The 20,694-nt window shown below is 40.5% G+C and overlaps 1 protein-coding gene across 5 annotated transcripts; it reads left to right on the forward strand.

The window, feature by feature from the left end:
• The first annotated feature begins 246 nt into the window (after nucleotides 1-246).
• Nucleotides 247-14,675, forward strand: btbd17b (BTB (POZ) domain containing 17b). Of its 5 annotated transcripts, XM_043714946.1 has the most exons (5): nucleotides 247-409; nucleotides 2,411-2,797; nucleotides 3,173-3,460; nucleotides 10,138-10,417; nucleotides 12,397-14,675. In XM_043714946.1, exons 2-5 carry the CDS (start codon nucleotides 2,740-2,742, stop codon nucleotides 13,475-13,477), a joined length of 1,707 nt encoding a protein of 568 aa, XP_043570881.1. In that variant the 5' UTR covers nucleotides 247-409; nucleotides 2,411-2,739; the 3' UTR covers nucleotides 13,478-14,675. The 5 variants fall into 5 exon arrangements, with proteins under 5 accessions (XP_043570881.1, XP_043570880.1, XP_043570885.1 ...); XM_043714945.1 differs by lacking the exon at nucleotides 2,411-2,797; XM_043714950.1 differs by lacking the exons at nucleotides 2,411-2,797; nucleotides 3,173-3,460 and adding an exon at nucleotides 4,083-4,120.
• Nucleotides 14,676-20,694: the final 6,019 nt, after the last annotated feature.

Raw genomic sequence — 20,694 nt, forward strand, 5'->3', positions numbered from 1 at the left:
CATTTTGTTTTTCTCACCTATTAATTTGTCAAACTTTGAAAACAGAGAAAATTATCATTTCGGTACACTCTGAATGTATACAGATTTTTAAACTCTCTTCCACATTCCTTTGTGCAGATTCATCCAACACAAGGGAACGATGAACAGATATCAGAATCGAACCAGTTGCCATGGCAGCAAAGGCCAGATTCCACCAATAAAAGAAGCCATTTAAGCGAGGGGCAGCTGAAAAGGAGCTGTGTCCTACTTAAGTGTCCAGTGATCCAGATGGATTCTGTGTGAGGTTTTATTCTGCCAGAACATTGGACGAAACTTACAGTGACAATGTTCTCCAGTAAAAGTCTGAGCAAAATGGGCTGTCTTCTTTCCTTTGCAACTTTGATTTTATTGATTGCAATCGCTAAAAGGGGTAAGGATGATGTTTGGAGATATTCTGCTCTAGTTTGAGTCATTCCTTTGTTGCTTTGTAGAGTACTCTGAAGAAGATTGTACATCTAGCCTTGTTCATGGCAATGCAATGTTCAGCATATGGTTTCAGTGTTGCAACAACAAAATAGGATTTAAATCAATATTTTCTTTTTGGGAGAAAGCTTAGAACCATTGATTTGTTTGTTGAAAAAAAATGATGGAAGTTTGAAAGACTTTAAGAGTACCTGAGAAAGTGAGAGCTCTAAACTTTAAAAACCAACTTCAAAATCATGACAATAGACAAGATGCTACTTGAATATGCATCACTTCCTTGAACCAATTCAATGATAATGATTAATTTTGCAGGGCTAAAGTTTCAAAATGTTGTTTAAGTCCTGTTACGTTTTGTCTGCTTAGAAGCTCCTTCTGAATGATCAAGTCTTAGTTTGTGTAAAACTGTGACAGTATTCACATGTTGTACGATTTGTAGTTAATTTATATTTGGCTAAAGATATCAGGTCACTCCTGATAAAACTGCACTTAGGTTGTGGTCTTGTTAATTCAGTAAATTTATTCTTGTGTTTCAATGTACCTCATTATGTAATGAGATTGTCAATCTAACAGTTAATATTACTGTCCCAATTGCAGTATACTACTAATATTTTCATCTAGTTTGAAACTTTCAAACTGACAATTTTCAAAATTTCAGTGCAAACATATGAGCTTAACATTAACTGTCCTTTACGTCCAATTAAAACAGCACAATATTGATGACAAGATTTTAAACCAAAGAAATTTGACCTATTTCATAGCAATAAAATGGATATAGTGCATTTCAAATCCAGAGACTAATGTCTAGCACCCTTTGGACAATTCAAAGAAATGTATGAAACTGGATTGTATGACTTTCCAGGCAATTCTGACAGCCACTAAAATAAATATTGGCCCTTTTCCTCTTGGTACCTGAGGCTCGAATCATAGATAGACTGAATCCCAACAGTGTGGAAACAGGCCCTTCAGCCCAACAAATCCATACCAACCCTCCGAAGAAGGTCCATACTCATTCCTACCTTATATTTACCACTGATCAATGCACCTAACATACACATCTCTGAACACTATGGGCAATTTAGCATAACCAATCTACCTGGCCTGCAGGAGGAAAACCACACAGATACAGGGAGAATGTACAAACTCCACACAGTCACCCAAGGCTGGAATTGAATCTGGGTCCCTGGCGCTGTGAGATAGCAGTGCTAACCACTGCGCCACCACAATTGGAGCTAATCACAGTTTCCAACATAAATTAATGGCTGCATTTTAACATAGCTCCAGCCTCAAATATCCATGTTGCAGTTGTTATTTCCTAATGTGTTTGTAACCGAAGCAGGAACTGCTTTTGCAAAGAACTTGGCAGCAGCAACTTTTAAATTATCAGTCCTAAAGATTGACAACCTGGCAGTCTAGTATTGTATAAACTCTAATCTGCTTTGAAACGAATAACAATGCTAATGGCCTCTTTCTCTACTGTATTCAATGTCAGTATTACCACAATGGAATTTTAGAATAGTAGTCGGCTAGCAGAAGGCCACAATTTTAAGAACATATATTGTACATAGATGCTGGGAAAAGGTGGAAAATCCCAGCAGTTCAAGAAGCATCTGAAGTGAGAAGCAGAGTTAACATTTCATGTGAATGCTCCTTTATAAACAATGACTCGAGCTATGTACTCTCTTTTACCAACTGCTGAAGATTATTTGTTTACATTTGTCCCATTATTTCGTTGTATTCTTTTCTACTGTGGTCTGAAGAAAGTAGGGCATATCTACCCAAATTTGAAAACCAACTCTAGAAATGGTCTTCTTTTGATTAGGCATTGAGATCACTTTCTCCATTTGTTATACCTTTCAAAGATAAGATTCCAGTTATTTTGAAGTGTATCCTTTAAAACTAACTCAAGAAACTAATAACAGTTTGAGTAAAAGCTGTGAATTGTACCCAGAAATGTCCACTAGGAAGAAGATGGCTGGATGTCAGAAATGGGCCTTTCCTCGCAACGAAAGGAGGGTAAACTGTTAAAATGGTTCCTATGAATATACAAAGATTTGCTTTTCTTGAGACACAATGAAAGAAGGAAAAAGTCTGACAGCAAGAAGCTTCCATTCAAACTCGTCAATGTAGAAGTTTGGAAGCCAGTTAGAAGACGATAAAGGAACTTGACTATAAAGGAATGGCAGCTATGAACTGATGTAAAAGTGTGAGCAAGTTCCTGACACTGCTCAAGGCATTGGTGAACAGTTACAACAGACTAAGGGGATACCATCCTAACTGATGACTGAAGGAATCACATTTCAAATGGGATATAATGAAGTGGGTGGAACTCTTGAAAGTAAGTACACGTTATTATCTGATGTCATCTTCAATTGAGATTGTTTGCTTGATATGTTTATGAGCTATCACAAATGTTGATATCTTCAAAGGCTCGTAATTGTAAATGGCGTACAATGAGAAAAGATGCATGGTTTTTAACCCAATCCACTAAAGTATTGACTTGAAATGTGCACATGAGCCCTATCCAGTTTCATTGTAAGGCAGCCAAAGGCAGAAATCAAACTCCTATATGAATTTGCATCTCCTATACGAATTTGCAACTGTAAAGATAAGTTCTCAACTCAAACCTACATCATCTTTTCTTGTAAGTCATTGAATATTACTGCCAGAAATTGGAGTTCACTTTTCAAAATGTTCCTCATGTTTTCTGTAGGTTCCAGCAAGCCATCAGGAGTATTCCCTTCCCAGTTAGAAACCAACAGTGCAATTCCTGAACAGAACAATAGCATTGGCATCACAGTGACGCCAGAGGATGCAACTGTATGGGCATCGCCTTTGACTGAGGAGGAAAAGAATGCCAAAGGGACAAAAGAAATGAGGGACTATGATGATGGTGATGAAAGTCATAGCGGCCCTTCCAGTATATCTTCCCCAGAGGTGATTCTTTGGAGTAAATTGAGACGCAAAGTGACAGTCAGACAATCGCCTTACTGGGCTAGAAGTGAGTTTACCCCAGGAATGGGGGTTCTAACCTAGGTTTGGGAAAATCGATAGATTTTCGGGTGTCCAATAGGGAGAAGTTTCTGATTTTGGGGAAGGAGGTAAACTTCAATTGTCCATTGGAATAATTTCTGAAGTAGTGCATGGGTGGCACATGCCAGTTGAAGAGCTTTATGGGCAATGATGAACAGCACATCAACAAAAAGATGGAGCTGTGGATATCGGAGGTATGAAATATAAACAGAAAGCACTGAATACTGTGAGGCATACTGTGTGTGAGGAGAGAAAAAAAGCGGAGTCAGCGGGAAAAGTGTTCACCCAAAACAAGCCAGCGAATTTGGGATCAGGTCACATTAAGTTAAAAAACCACCAATGATTTGGAGCATTCTAACAGATGAGAGTCTTAACAAACAATCCAAGTCTTTTTCAATATATAATTTCAGTTACATCACACTGTAAACTTTTGCTATAAATTCTGTGTCCTATGATCTTATACTCCATAACCACTTGATAAAGGAGCAGCGCTCCGAAAGCTAGTGCTTCCAGTTAAACCTGTTGCACTATAACCTGGTGTTGTGTGATTTTTAACTTCAAACATTCACCTACTTCTCTTTGTTTTGGAGGATGAATGGGAGGAGCAAGACAACCAGCCCAACCCCAGGTAGAGCACGGGGGGATATTTAAATGTTTGAATAAGTTTGGGAACCTTGTATTGAAACTGTTTTACAGGTTGAAGGCTGTTGCCTGGGTTACTTGAGCTCAAGAGAGACTGAGAAGCTGAGGAAAACAAAATGTGCACAGCACTGGTTCATTCCGGACCTCCTCTCAGCCCCCAACCCCCAACTACTTCACTTACTTCCCATGAAACCGACTCTTAACCCAACTAGATCACCCCCATCCTGGATCTTCTCAATCCAGATTGGATCACCAACCTTCGTGTAGAGGATAGACCAAGCCTGGATCAGAGATTGGATTCCTCTGTCCACAGCTTGCTGCTAAGTGTTTTTCCCAATGCAAGTTCAAGCCTATCAGTCAGATCGGGTCCAAGACAGGACCCTGTCAGAGAGGAATGTTGACTGTAAGAAAGTTCTAAAATCCCATTTTAATCCCTCCCTGTTTACAAACGCTCCCCTTACAGTATCAGGGCCAACAATACAGGCTGCTGATATTGTTTCTCTTTCTATCAATGCGGTTTGAACTGCTGAACATTTCTCGCTGAACATTTTTTGTTTATTTATATATAAAACATAGCTGATAATCAGTCAGTGTGAATCAAATTTAAAACAATGCTGCAGGTAGGGACTTATCAATAGGTCACTGTAGAGAATGACATATAATAGTACAATCTTCCTGTACATATAACAGAACCCTTACAGCTGTACACAGAGACTTACAGCTGTACACAGAGCCCTTACAGCTGTACATAGAGCCTTTACAGCTGTACATAGAGCCCTTACAACTGTACACAGAAGCCTTTCAGCTGTACACAGAGCCCTTACTGCTGTACACAGAGCCCTTACAGCTATACATAGAGCCCTTACAGCTGTACACAGAGCCCTCACATCTGTACACAGAGTCCTTACAGCTATACATAGAGCCCTTACAGCTGTACACAGAGCCCTCACAGCTGTACACAGAGTCCTTACAGCTGTACACAGAGCCCTTACTGCTGTACATAGAGCCCTTACTGCTGTACACAGAGCCCTTACAACTGTATACAGAGCCCTTACTGCTGTACACAGAGCCCTCACAGCTGTACACAGAGCCCTTGCTGCTGTACATAGAGCCCTTACAGCTGTACACAGAGCCCTTACAACTGTACATAGAGCCCTTACAGCTGTACATAGAGCCTTTACAGCTGTACACAGAGCCCTTACTGCTGTACATAGAACCCATACTGCTGTACACAGAGCCCTTACTGCTGTACACAGAGCCCTTAGAGCTGTACATAGAGCCTTTACAGCTGTACATAGAGCCCTCACAGCTGTACACAGAGCCCTTACAACTGTACATAGAACCCTTACAGCTGTACACAGAGCCCTTACAGCTGTACATAGAGCCTTTACAGTTGTACATAGAGCCCTTACAGCTGTACATAGAGCCTTTACAGCTGTACATAGAGCCCTCACAGCTGTACAAGAGCCCTTACAGCTGTACACAGAGCCCTTACAGCTGTACACAGAGCCCTTACAGCTGTACATAGAACCCATACTGCTGTACACAGAGCCCTTACAGCTGTACATAGAGCCCTTACAGCTGTACACAGAGCCCTTACAGCTGTACATAGAGCCTTTACAGCTGTACATAGAGCCCTCACAGATGTACATAGAGCCCTTACAGCTGTACACAGAGCCCTCACAGCTGTACACAGAACCTTTACAGCTGTACATAGAGCCCTTACAGCTGTACATAGAACCCTTACTGCTGTACACAGAGCCCTTACAGCTGTACATAGAACCTTTACAGCTGTACACAGAGCCCTTACAGCTGTACATAGAGCCTTTACAGCTGTACATAGAGCCCTTACAGCTGTACATAGAGCCTTTACAGCTGTACATAGAGCCCTTACAGCTGTACATAGAGCCTTTACAGCTGTACATAGAGCCCTTACTGCTGTACATAGAGCCTTTACAGCTGTACATAGAGCCCTTACAGCTGTACATAGAACCCTTACTGCTGTACACAGAGCCCTTACAGCTGTACATAGAACCTTTACAGCTGTACACAGAGCCCTTACAGCTGTACATAGAGCCTTTACAGCTGTACATAGAGCCCTTACAGCTGTAAATAGAGCCTTTACAGCTGTACATAGAGCCCTTACTGCTGTACATAGAGCCCTCACAGCTGTACACAGAGCCCTCACAGCTGTACACAGAGCCCTTACAGCTGTACATAGAGCCCTTACTGCTGTACATTGTGCCCTTACTGCTGTACACGGAGCCCTTACAACTGTACATAGAGCCCCTACTGCTGCGGCAGTCAGAGCTCCAGGAGTCAGGTCCAGGGTCTTCTCCCCATCCTCCCCGTGTACTAATTGAAGGATTTTCTAGTCATTCATTACATAAACATGCCTCCTTAAATCAAATTTTGGACATGAATAGGTGGGGTTTGGAGGGATATGGGCCAGGTGCTGGCAGGTGGGACTCAATTTGGTGGGGATATCTGTTCAGCATGGATGGGTTGGATCGAAGGGTCTGTTTCCATGCTGTACATCTCTATGACCCTAAATCACGAGTCTAAATTCAGGCTTGAAAAACATCTACAATTAACATAGTTATGAACACCAAATAAAGTAACAATTGTTACCATTATTTTGTTTAGTGTCTTCTTTTAACATCACAAATATGCTGCATATAGAATTTTTCCTACAACATGCATCCACCATTTTGGATATCCCAGTTCCTTCTTTGATTATCTCACAGATGCTTAGAGCAGGAGAAAGAGAATCTCAGCTGCATACAGATCTATAGAAACATAATGTAGAAGGAAGTCCAGATGCGACTTGAGAGAGTATTGCATGCAGGAATTGTTCAGAGTTCTGTGCACTGGTGCTCCAACTAGATTATGTTTTGATTAGATTCCCTACAGTGTGGAAACAGGCCCTTCCACCCAACAAGTTCACACCGACCCTCCGAAGTGTAACCCATCCCGACTAGTGCACCTAACACTATGGACAATTCACTTAACCTACACATCTTTGGAATGTGGGAGGAAACTGGAATACCCAGAGGAAACCCACGCAGACACGAGGAGAACATGCAAACTCCACACAGTCACCCAAGGCTGGAATTGAACTGGGGACCCTGGTGCTGCATGACAGCAGTGCTAACCACTGAGCCACCGTGCCACCCTTGGTTGGATGGGTAGGGTTTACAGGGATATGGAGCAAATGCAAGCAATTAGAACTAGATAAGTGGACACTATAGTCAGCATGGACCAGTTTGGGCCGAAGGCCCTGTTTCCATGCTATATTACTCTATGACTGTACCAGCTCAGAGAGATGAACTGGATCTTGCTGATCCTGGTAAGTCATAAGCAATAGAATCTTGCTGAGGTATCAAGGGTCTTGACTGCCAGCTGGAGAGCTGTCAAAAGACTTGTGCTGCATCTCCCAGCCAAAGTCCACCAAGCCATGCAGTGAAGCTATGGGTGGGCCTTAAGACCCCGTGGTGGGGGCAGAAATCTGTCCTACTATGAGCTGTCATCCAAGCAGATGCTTGCAGCTCTTGCACTCAGCAATGCCACAGAGGAAACTGTGGCCCCAGTTCTGACAGTAATCCCAGAGTCCCAAACAATCATTGAGTGTCAGGGATGGAGGGAGAAAGGTGGTGTTTCTAGGATTGGGGTTCAGGGACAGAGGAACGAGGAGGTTGGACAAAGGCAAAGAAGTGGTTTCCACCGGGCAAGCTCTGCCTGATGTCCAGTTCTTTGATCCAGCAGCTACGATGAATGCCAAGTGGCAACAAGCTCACCCCCACAGCTGGGTTAATCACAATGACAGTAGGCCACTTATGGTCTTTAACTGGCCATTTAAGGGTTTCAGTTGGTGCTGAGGTAAATTATGGGCTTCCCCCCTGCAAGGGAGAGGCTGGAAGGAGATGGGGTCCTACCTGATTAAATGCCCTTCCCACCTCCAAACTCACCACCTCCCGGTTAGGCAGAAGAATCTTCATGTTATGTTGGTTCTTCAACCTGATGTATAATGATTGAAAACTGAAGTGTGAGCAGCAAAGAAATGAGAAACAAGTCACATGAAAGTCAGTCCAAACCTTTCTATTTTGCATCTCAAAAGTTAAAAGGATTTAAATTGTTCTTTTCTTGCTGCTTATTAAGTATCTACGTTGCCAAGCGCACTGCTACTGATCACAATAAAAATCTCAGTGGCAATGTAGCTTTGTGTAAATGGCATTTCTCAGCTATATGTGGGCTGATGTGTAAATCAGTTTTCAGCACAAATGAGGTTGACGTTATTCAAGTTTGTGGTCTGCAAGCATAAGGGTTTCTTTGGATATTCAAATCAGCATGACATCCTGATTCAACACTCATTGCGGCGAGACCAGCACAAATGAGCCAGATTTTCTGAAATAGACCAAAAGCTAAAAGATTCTGTCAGAAAGGACTGAAAGACCTGAAGTATTCACTATTTAAATTCCCAGCTGCTCAGACTTACATAGATTCAAAGATATTCCTTCAGATCAATGAATATTTAACAGCTCAGCTCTAAATAAAATTTAAACTCAGCGTCAACAGCATGTAATGCCTTCTCACCCATTTGGGGTCTGTCTGAATTAAACCATTATTTTCCCTGACACATTGTGCTTTTTTCCTTCTTGCTCAATAATAACACCAAGAATCTCAGGTCGATTGGGACTTGGGAGAGCTGATTTGTATTTTCACATTTCATTAATCATAATTCATATCCCTAGTCCATTTTCTACATTCAGAGTAGAATCCTGAAACAAAGAATGCTAATCTCTTTGAAGGAGAAATTTAAAAGGTCCTACTTGTTACATATTGTCCCAAATACCTCAAATAGAAATCCAACTCCATTGTCAACCCATTATTTGCCTGTGGACAAGATTCATTAATTGCTGCTCTTTTACAATTTTGTACAATTAAATTGGAATTTTTTTAAAAGTAATTTAATCATTAAAAGTCATTTATGGGACTTGGGCATTGCTGGATGGGTCAGCATTTATTGTCTACCTCTAATTGTCCAGAGGACAGTTAAGAATCAACCACTTTGCTGTGGGTCTGGAATGACATGTAGGCCAGACCAGGTAAGAATGGCAGATTCCTTCCTTAAAGGACATTAGTGAACCAGATGGGTTTTTCCCAATTATCAGCAATGGGCTCATGGTCATTATTAAGATCTTATTTCCAGATTTTTTAAAAAATTGAATTCAAATTCCATCTGCCATAGCAGGATTTGTATTCAGGTCTCCAGAACATTATCAGGGTTTCTGGATGAACAATTTAGCAATAATATCACTCAGCCATTGCCTCCACTGCTATGTGTTGAGTTTAAAACCCTCAAACACATTCTTCTGTAAAATCCGTGAGGAGGAAGCCTTTCAATTTGATTTGACCTTGGACTAATTTCAAGTAAAAAAGTCAAATGGCAGCTTTTCTAAACTTATTTTCCTCTTGTAGTTTAATGGACTGAAAATGCAGTAAGACCCATCGAATTCTGTGCTCAAAAGTACACCAGGAGCATGGATGGTTTAACTTTACAGGGTGAGGTTGTCGTAAAATAGACTTAATTCTTTTAAAAATATATGATTAGGTGGTTGAAGTTAGGCCAGCAGGAACAGACCAATAGCACACAAGAGGATCAAGTGGCCTTACTCTGATCAAATATTATTACTCTAGGAAAGGTTATATGTATAAATTTACCTGTCAAAATCATTTCTTTTGTATTTCTGATGTAAAAGTCAAAGGGACTTCCAGTAACAATTAGGAGAAATTGTTAAAAGAGATCAAAACACATTTGGACTAATTTGGCATATTGACCACTCACAACTATCACTAAGGGCATTGTGTTTGGTTTGTGTCTGTGGCTTGTCTCCTCCATTACTCATAAGTTGAATTAAACAGCATCATGATAAAATCAATGTTGCAGAATCTGTTTGTTTTTCAAAAATAATTTATTTTCCATTGTTGTTCTTTCCTCCTTAGCTCAGACAATAGATCTAAATGAAAACTCCATGGCAACAATCAATCATTCGTTGATGCTTATCAATCACCTCCAGGATTTGCTGTTTAACTCCAACTCGAGTGACATAATGCTGAAAGTGTACACAGGGAACTCAGATGAAGTGAAAGTGTTCCACACTCATCATCTCCTTCTCATCCTGCAAAGCGATGTCTTTGAGGACCTCTTGCTGAATCACAGTGTTACTACACTCGTTTTACGGGAAACTGCTGAATGTGCCGCACTTTTCGAGACTTTGATCAGGTAGTTAACTCATGTAGCAGTGTCCTTGTGATGCTGTACTGAAATAAAAAACCAGAATGCGCAAACATTTTATCCACTGTAATTGTTCTTATGAAATTCAGGCTGGCCAGAACTAACTGACTGAAATGTTGAAAGTTACATGCTTATAAATACTGCAACTGATTGATGTTGTATTTTGGATACTAAGTTCTTGCAATATGGTGGGTAAAGAAGCTTGCAGTATTTCCTAGTTGTAGCTGAACCACTTGTGGCATTGAGCGTGCACATTGGAAATAACCTAGGTGTGGGGTAATTTATTTAAACAGGGACTTAAGATACTTTTAGGGCCCAGTGTAGATTTTTGAACAAAACTCCTGATTGCAGTCACCATGTATTGAGCTCTTCTGCATAGCATGATACTGTCTGTCAGCAAAACCCCATACATAGCTGAATGTGGAACAGAAATGTTGCTGCTGAACCCATATTAAAAATACATGGATGCTTTCCCTTCCCAACCATTGATTTTTACCCCTATCCCACCAATAATGCTGTCTTGTATCACCAATCCACTGACTTCATTTTGTTTCCTAATCAACTTGTTCAGAGATATTGTTATGCACCTCCTGGCTCAGAGGTAGGGGCACTACCAATGCACTACTAAAACCTTTTCTACTGACTTCAGGCATTTTCCAGTCAAACCGTTCAGAGATATTATAGCACACCTTTGGAGCAAGTGGGGATACTACCACCCTGCCACAAGACTTCATGCTCTTTCATATTATCTGAGACACTTGCTCAATCAATCATTAACAGCTTCACAATATAAATGCTTCCTCGAGCAAATCACTAAACTTAGCAAAATGAAAGCTGGATCAGTTTATTATGTAGTAAATAGTCACTTGGTGATACAGAAATCAAGTAGGAGCATGGTGGCTCAGTGGTTGGAACTGCTGCCTCACAAGGTCCCAAGTTTGATTCCAGCCTTGGGTGACTGTCTGTATGGAGTTTGCATATTGTCCGCATTTCTGCGTGGGTTTCCTCCAGGTGCTCCGGTTTCCTCCCCCAGAGCAAAGATGTGCAGGTTAGGTGGATTAGCCATTGGAAAAACAGGGATAGGGTTGGGAGGTGGGTCTGAGTGGAGTCCTCTTCAGAGGATTGTTGTGGACTCGATGGGCTAAATAGCCAGCTAGCCCACTGTAGAAATTCTACAAGTATAACTGAAAAAATACATATTCGGTCAATGTTTTTTGTCTTGCATTCATCAGGTCAGAATTGCAAGAAACCCCAATCTAAAAGGAGCAAAAATTTATACTGCGTGAGAAGAAAGAGCTGATTAGTTGACAAATGGACTCTGATTGGTAGAGACACTACCATGGAGAATACACTAGGGAACAATTAGCTGCCATCTTTTATTTAAAGTCAAACGAAATCAAATCTGATCGGTCAAGGCATTGCCATGGGGAATGCAATAGAGAATGACCTTCCTCAAAAATTTGGTTTCAAAAGTTGCAATGCTTGGACTAGTTATTTCTCTTTGCAAAGGATAGATCCTGGGTGTGAATATATGTGGCTTCTCGTAGGTGTAAGAAATCCACATTGTGAGCTCGACTGATAATCTTAAATTTGTTGTTAGTATAAGTCTTTGTTAAACAATCCTGATTTTGCTCTCATGGAATCAAATCTAATATTAGACGCTTTGATCTTTCCAACACCAGCTGTTTGGGTACAGTAAGTACTCTGCCTGTAGAGAACAGCCAAAGGATCAGAGCTGAATATTAAAGACATTTACAACATTGAAATCATGAAAGGAAGCCAGAACTTTGAAATTATTCATCAAAATGATTATTTTTCAGTTCATGTGTATGTTGATTGTATGAAAGACTAACAGAAACATTAAAATGTTGTTTCTCTTCAAATGAAAATCTATTTCATGGCAATACAGTTTAGCAAAAATAAACAGAAACAAACATACTATGTGAAAACTCTGTTTTGTTTTCCAGATACCTGTACTGTGGCAAAATAACCATCCTTTTGAGTCAAGTTGTCCCTCTACATAAATTAGCCAGCAAGTACCATGTCACTGCCCTACAGCATGGCATTATTGAGTATATGAGCAAACAACTTGCCAGTGCATCTCCCCGGGGGCACGTGGTCAGCTGGTACCACTATTCACTCAGAATAGGAGACAAAAACCTGCAGGAGAGTTGCATGCGGTTCCTGGCTTGGAATATGTCCACTGTCATTCACAGCAAAGAGTGGCAAACCATTAGTGATGACTTGATGATCTCATTGCTTCAACGCTCTGATCTGGTTGTGGAGAACGAACTAGAGATTTACTATGGAGTTGAAGAGTGGATTAAGAAAAATCAGCCCGATATTCTGGTGACAGAAACAGTCCTTAAGTTAATTCGTTATACTATGATCAGCCCCCAAAGCCTGTTCCAAATTCAGAAGCAGTCCTCCGTCATGAATGAACATTACAATTCAGTTCATAATTTGTTTTTCCTTGCTTTCCAGTTTCATTCTACTAGCCCCCTGGTGTTTGCCAAATATTTTAATGTCAATTGTAGCCTATTTATACCAAGAAACTATTTGTCAAGTTCCTGGGGTTCTCACTGGGTGATCAATAACCCAGCTCGAGATGATCGCAGCACAAGCTTCCAAACTCAGCTGGCGCCTAGTAATTATGATGCAAGCAAAAAAGTGACCTGGAATGCTCTCTTTTCACCAAGATGGCTGCCAGTTAGCCTGAGGCCTTCTTACTCTTACTCAGGCAATGGAGCTGTCCAGGCTTTCAACCCTGAAGAAACTAGGCCAAGGATAATAATCACTCCAGCTATGAACAGTGCTAATTTTGCAGGAGTCACTTTTCAGAAAACAATCCTAGTAAGAGTGAAGAAGGACAGCAGGTCATATGTGAAACACATATATGATTTCCATCAAAGTACCGAGGAAACAGGTGATTTCCTCCTCCAGGCTGACTTCCAGAAACATCCCTCAGAATACCTGATTGATAACTCCCTATACCTTCATATTATTATTAAGCCGATTTACCAGTCATTGATTAAAGCCATAAAATGAATCAGTTCTCTGCTATAGTATGTCTAAGACAACCTCAGTAGGTCATGTCTAGTGCATATAACAAAGTACAAAGCTGTGCTATGAAAAGGGAATCCCATGTTTCCTGAACAGCTCTCTTAATGTACAAGGCTCTATCTCACAGTGATCACTGATGTTCTAAATATTCCAGATTAATTAGTACATATTTAACATTGATGTATAACCCTAGTAGTTCTTTTTCTAAAGCAAGTTATTGGTTCACAATCAAATATGGGCCATAACTTTATTATGTAATGTAACAAGGTGGGGATGGGTCAATTGACTGCAATTTTTTCCATCTTTTTTTGGCCATGCAAGTATTTAAAGTTCCTATTAGCATGCAGCCATACATCTCTCCAATTGAAATGTAGTTTATCTGTTTTACTGTAGGAGTAAGAAATCAAACTTAAGGTTTTCTTGAGTGAAAGACAGAGCAATTTTATTAGTTGCTTGACCTGATTAAAAATAAAAAGACAGACATCAAATACGTACACATTGATACAAAGCTAAAGGGAAAGTGTTCAGTATAAAAAACATACAATTTTAAACTCCCTAAGATGTCCTTGAGCTATAAGGTTTTAACCTGAGACCAAAGTTAATTAGTGGTGACCTGGAATAACAATAGTAGTGGATATTGCAATTATCTTTAAGATATTTCTCTCCAGTTTGTGTTCTCACTGAGCGTTTTCCCTCCTGAGAAACAAGAGAGAGACAACTTCTCAAAGTTCTGTTATGCAGTCATAAATCCATCTCCCCTGCTCTGGCAAAAGCAGTTCCTTGGATTACAAGTTGTTTTGTATATGCTGTCTGTGAAAATTAACATTCTTTTTTTTTGCTAATTGTAAGCAAGGATTTTTTTCCAATATGTGAAAATTACCATTAAAAAGTCTAAATCAAAATAGGAGGAGACATAGGCCTTTTCAAACTGACTTGTTTCATGCCTTTTGATGAAATGCTAATTTTTTTTCTGATTGTCTCTGTTTATTTCACCTTGTTTTCATTAAGCTTGGCCAACCTATGGTCAGGTGATTACTGTGGAGCAAGTTAGGTGGATTGTCAGTGTTTTTCCCTTTTTAAAACCATTTCAGTTCATGACGGTCCCAAGTATTAAAATGAGATGATGAAATTCAAGAGTAGAGAGGTGCTGCAAAATCATAATAGGTCAGGCAGCATCCGAGAAGCAGGAAAATCGACGTTTCGGGCAAAAGCCCTTCAAAAAGCTTTTGCCCGAAACATCGATTTTTTCTGCTCCTCGGATGCTGCCTGCCCTCTGTGCTTTTCCAGCACCACTCCAATCTTGACTCTAATCTCCAGCATCTGTAGTACCCACTTCCGCCCTGATGGAATTCAAAAGTCAAGAGTTCACACTTTACCACCATTGTGACAATAAAAAAAAAGATTGATGGGAGGGATTGCAAAAATTCGGAATCAGTGATATAGAACTTGAATGGTAAAATCACATCCTACTTCCACTCACATTTATAATGTAAAGGAGGTGTGCAAATAAAATCTGTGATCACTTGTGGACTACCATGAATGGCAGTGTTTTTTTAAATTTAGTGTTTCCATGATGGTATCATTCTCCAAGTACTTCCCTCAACTAACGTACACCATCCAAACTTTTTAACCAAGTAATGGTATTAAAAAGTTACCAAAATGTAACCTTCAATGAGTTGCAGAGACAAGGCAACAGATTTTTGCAGAGTCAAGGAACTCCAGGCACCTTTGAAATTGGAAGGTGGGGTGCACAACCAAAAATCACTCTTCTGTTTGCAACAGATTCCATTTTTGTTGAGGGGTGGAGTGGAAGAATGGTACAGGACCTTATTCATAAATGTGGGAAACCTTTTCTCAGCAAAGTTATTTCAATACACTGCTGAAAGTCTTATCCCATAGTGTAGGAGTCTATAAATGCTTTTGAAGGTCAGTTAAGGTCCATATCTTGGAATTCCTACAGTGTGGAAGCAGGCCTTTCAGCTCATTGAGTCTGCACTGACTGTCCGAAGACAATCCCACCCTGACCCATCCCTCTCCCTGTAAACCTGCATTTCCAATGGCTCACCCATCTAGCCTGCACACCCATGTACACGATGGGCAATTTAGCATGGCCAATCCACCTAACTTGCACATCTTTGGACTCTGGGAGGATTTTGGAGCATCCGGAGGAAACCCACGCAGACACAGGGAGAATATGCAAATTCCACACAGACAGTCACCCAAGACTGGAATCGAACCCAGGTCCCCAAGGCAGCAGTGCTAACCACTGAGTCACCATGTTACCATAAGAACTGTCAAGCTGTCAAGATACCTAACAATGGAAGAAAGAAGTACATGCTTGTGCTAGAGAGAGAAGAGGAAAAAAAGTCCTGCAGTGCTATCATTATACCAGTTTTCCACAACTGATCATTATTACATTGTAAGCTCACAGTTTGATTGACAGTTCAAAAATGTTATTAAAGAGTTAGCTGTCTATGCTATGGAATTATAAATGCCCATCAGTTTCTATTTGAGTTGAGGAGCTTTTAAATGCATTGAAAGGGCTTTCATGGTTAAGAGTGCTTTTATGTAGTGAGCTTTGTAATAGACATTTACGATTTCATTTTATTTTGTCTTAACTTGGCTCGTGAGGTTCTGGCTATGGGGGTTATTAAGTGAATTGGTATTGAGGATGTATAGGTGAAATGTTGTGGCTGCACTGGGTGGAAAGAGTTGGCATAAGGCCTGTAAGGGGCTATGGATTGGTGGAGTTATGGATTGGTATGAGTTGGCATGGATATGCATGGGGGTTGGTCAGGAAGTTCACAGGTAGACATGCTATGTCAAGATATTTTCTGACTCAGGCAAATATCTGACCCGTAATCCAAACAAGGGCTTTCAGATGTTAATGACAATTAAATTTTAAATAACATGCAAAACTTTGTTTTCAATTAAAAGTTATATCTAACATACAGATCTGAATAGGACATTCATAATGGTGTGGCTTGGGTTAATAATTCAGCAGTTAGTTTGGCACTAAATAATATATGGATTAGCTTGTGTGTTTATGTCCAAACTCAGTTTGTATTATTGGGAGCCGGAGCCTCATAGAGGGCTGTGTTCCTTTCATGACATTTTTTAAGAACAGCTTTTTCAAGGTTGCACTTAGGATTGAAATGCAAGAAACGTGAGAATATCAGGGGAAGGATTTTTTAAAAATAATTTGCAAACACCATTTGCTTTGCAGTTAGTGAAGCACCAACTATGTTAACAAAGTTTCTGATAACTGTAATTAGGAAGTTTTAACCAAGAGTTTTGTCACAATCGTTTAGATCTTTCTAACATAACATTTCTAATATTGGACATACAAAAATTGTCATCTAACTGGACTGAGTTTCAACCATTATGTGAGCAGGGAGCTATAGTTTGACTATCAATTTATATGACTTAGGTGGCATGGTGGCTCAGTGGTTAGCACTGCTGCTTCCACTGCTGAGTCCACCTTCGGGCGATTGTCTGTGTGGAGTTTGCACATTCTCCCCGTGACTGCGTGGGTTTCCTCCCATAGTGCAGAGATGTGCAGATTAGGTGGATTGGTCATGAGAAACAAGGGATTACAGGGATAGGATAGGAGGAGTGGATCTGGGTGGGATGATCTACGTAAGGTTGGTGTGGACTTGATGGGCAGAATGTCCTGTTTCCACACTGTAGGCTTCCACGACCACTGGTGTGGAGGAAGCAGAGCCCTATATTCTCAAATGGACGGAGAGAGCCAACTTCCTATAGCCATACTTTGGACAAAACGTCTGCTTATTACCTCCTTCTGATGCAGGGGTTCCCAAACCATTGGTCACAGGATGAGATTTTACGGTCACAAGTTCAAATTCAGTGATGGTCAATCATGGAGCCGAGATTCTGTCAGGAAAGTCCTGAGACCAGCTCCATACATTATACGATGCATGCCCCGATGTTGATTTTTCCCCAGTTTAGGTTTTGCTGGGAGGGAAGGGGGTGAAGTGGCTCTTCAAGCCATCCCACGTATGACAGGCTCACATTAATCCACAGCATAATTGATCGGAAAATTAGTACATCTGGGAGGGATCTGGAGTCACACATAGGCCAGACCAGGTAAGGATGATGATTTACTTTCTTAAAGGGCATTAGTGAACCAGGTTCTTTCCCCCCAACAATCAACATGATTTCATGGTCATCATTAGACTTTTAATTCTGTTTTTTTTTAGTTCAAATTCCACCATCTGCCATGGCAGGATACAAACCCAGGTCCCCTGAACATTACCTGGGTCTCTGGATTAATAGTCTACTGATAATACCAATAGGCCATTGCCTGCCTCACATTGCATCAAGATTCTAAACTCTTCACAGGTATTATTGTACTTCACTAACTCTAGAGCTCAACAAGCTGACAGCCAATTTAATAAATATCAATAAATCATTGCTCACAGCATGAACACATTTTATGCAGACTTTCTACTTGCCGATGTGTCTCATTAGGCCTAGTGAGTAAGTGATCTTTTCACAAAATAGCTTTAATTTAAAAAAGCGTGGACTTTTAAATCTATGTACTTTAGTGAAGGTTACAATCCTGCTATTATGTTTTATTTTGGGATATTTCTGCGCATACTCAACAAAGGGGAGTGACCAACTCCCACTTCCCCCATCCCCATTCCACTGCCCTCCCCATCAAACTGTCACCCTGTAGCCACTTGAAGCCCGAGGCATTAAAATGGAAGCACACCAGAAAAGTTTTAAAAAGCCCTGTTTTAGGTTTGTCCTTTGTAACATTTTCACCGGCATTCTTCACATTCAACAGAAGTACATTGTCAGTTGTCTCCAGATGGAAATGCTTGAAGAGTTTCACATAAAATGTATCAAACTGCAAGGAATCAGGTATAAATTGTACTGTGTCCCATGCTGATATCCAGTGCTGTGCCAATACAGTCAGTAAGCAAGTAAAGAATTTTGTGCAAAGAGTAGCAATTCACCTGGTGATATTTCCATATGTACAAGTAGCAAAAATATTTAAGGGTCAAAGTTTGTTTACGACAAAAGCACTCAGTGACCTTCACAGCAGAGTGCATCTGGTTATGCACCCCATCTGACATTCACACCCATTCACTTCAATGGAGTTAAAAAACCAATGAGGCATTCACATTCTGATGTGACATTGCCAACATCTAAGAAAGCTTCCATCCATTAAGTTGACTATTATACTTATTAATCCATGAGGAAATATTTGACTGAAAGGTTAATTAGCTCTGCTCATCCTTCTCTTAATAATTCCTGTTGCTAATGTAAAAAATTGACATATAGAGTCATAGAGATGTACAGTAAGGAACCAGACCCTTCGGTCCAACCTGTCCATGGCAGAACTTTGAAAGCTAAGTCAAAGTAAAGTAACGAGTAGTTGAAGTTGTGTACATGACCAGCACAGATTTCAAAATTTTTGGAATTATTTTGGTTGGAATGGAAGATTATTGTGTAGGTACAGGTACTGTGTAGATAGAAAATGTTGTGTTGTTTAATAAATAACCTACTTTGGTAGAAATGATCTGTTTTCACCTATTTGAACATTGGTACAGTTTTATTTTTATATACTTATCAATGGAACCAATGATTTATTTTTATTCAGATTCACCCAGAGTCTCATGTTTTCCACTATTTCCCAATATTCTATTCAAAATGATAGTATTCAGTCAATAAATCATATTACAAAAACAAAAATTGCTGGAAAAACTCAGCTAGTCTTGCGGCACCTGTAGAGAGAATCAGAGTTAATGTTTCGGGTCCAATGACCCTTCTTCGAAACTTCAGTTCTGAAGAGAGGTCACTAGACCAGAAATATTAACTCTGCTTTCTCTCCACAGATGCTGCCAAACCTGATGAGATTTTCCAGCAATTTTTGTGTTTGTTTCTGATTTCCATCATCTGCAGTTCTTTGTGTTTTTTTTCTCAATGAATCATATTACATGCAGTAAGAATAGAAGTTTGCTGTATTTGAATTATTTTTCGCATTCTGTATGGTGGGAAATGATAGTGCATGAGAATGGACTGTTTACATTAGCTTGTACTTGACCAAACAACGTTGCACCATTTTTACGACATTATAACAGTGTTGCCCAAAGTGGGTGCTGAGATCAGGCCATGATCTCGAATTTGGGATGGTGATCTCTGAGGCAGCAATAGCAGACATGGCCCTTCCCCTGAGATCTTTTCCTGCCCCAGCACAAATAACATGCACCGAGAAATAGCAACAATTTTTAAGCCTTGAAACGGGATGACAGTAGGGAAAGAAAATCAGGAAGCACTCAGTCATACTATGATATTCACTCAACAGCATTCTAATTCAGCGTGTCAAATACTCTCTGGACACAGGAGAGGAACTGGAGGACTGGAGGATAGTTAGTGTCATACCATTATTCAAGGACAGTGTTAGGATTAAACCAGGAACCTAAAGGCCAGTGAGCCTAATGTCAGTGTTAAGGAGCCTATTGGGAAGAAAAACTATTGGGACACAAACAATTGCCATTTCAAATGACAAATGTGAATTCAGGACAGTTAACATGGATTTGTCAGATGGAGATCATGCCTGAAAGGCTTGATTGAGTTTTGCGAGGATCTTAAGAGTGTGTTGCTGGAAAAGCGCAGCAGGTCAGACAGCAGCCGAGGAGCAGGAAAATCAATGTTTCAGGCCGGAGCCCTTTATCAGGAATTCCTGATGAAGGGCTCCAGCTCAAACGCCGATTTTCCTGCTCCTCGGATGCTGTCTGACCTGCTGTGCTTTTCCAGCAACACACTCTTAAGATCCTCGCAAAACTCAATCAAGCCTGTCAGGAATGATCTCCATCTGACAAATGCAGATATTCCAGGAGAGATGCAGCTAGTCAAACCCCTTAATATTAAATAAACAGAATTTATTTACAAAATTATCGAATGAGACACAAACAAAAGGGAACAGAATACTGGATAACTTAGGTAAAAACAATGACTGCAGATGCTGGAAACCAAATTCTGGATTAGTGTGCTGAAGAGCACAGCAGTTCAGGCAGCATCCAATGAGCTTCGAAATCGATGTTTCAGGCAAAAGCCCTTCATCAGGAATAAAGGCAGTGAGCCTGATGGGTGGAGAGATAAGCTAGAGGAGGGTGGGTGTGGGGTGAAAGTAGCATAGTGTACAATAGGTGAGTGGGGGAGGGGATGAAGGT

Source organism: Chiloscyllium plagiosum, chromosome 24 (assembly GCF_004010195.1).
Source record: "Chiloscyllium plagiosum isolate BGI_BamShark_2017 chromosome 24, ASM401019v2, whole genome shotgun sequence".
NCBI classification, from domain to species: Eukaryota; Metazoa; Chordata; class Chondrichthyes; order Orectolobiformes; family Hemiscylliidae; genus Chiloscyllium; species Chiloscyllium plagiosum.

Coding starts and splice junctions, on each gene's coding strand:
- btbd17b (XM_043714945.1), top strand. CDS start 325: ATGTTCTCCAGTAAAAGTCTGAGCAAAATGGGCTGTCTTCTTTCCTTT. Junction 410..3,172: donor GATTGCAATCGCTAAAAGGG/GTAAGGATGATG, acceptor TGTTTTCTGTAG/GTTCCAGCAAGCCATCAGGA. Junction 10,418..12,396: donor CTTTTCGAGACTTTGATCAG/GTAGTTAACTCA, acceptor TTTGTTTTCCAG/ATACCTGTACTGTGGCAAAA.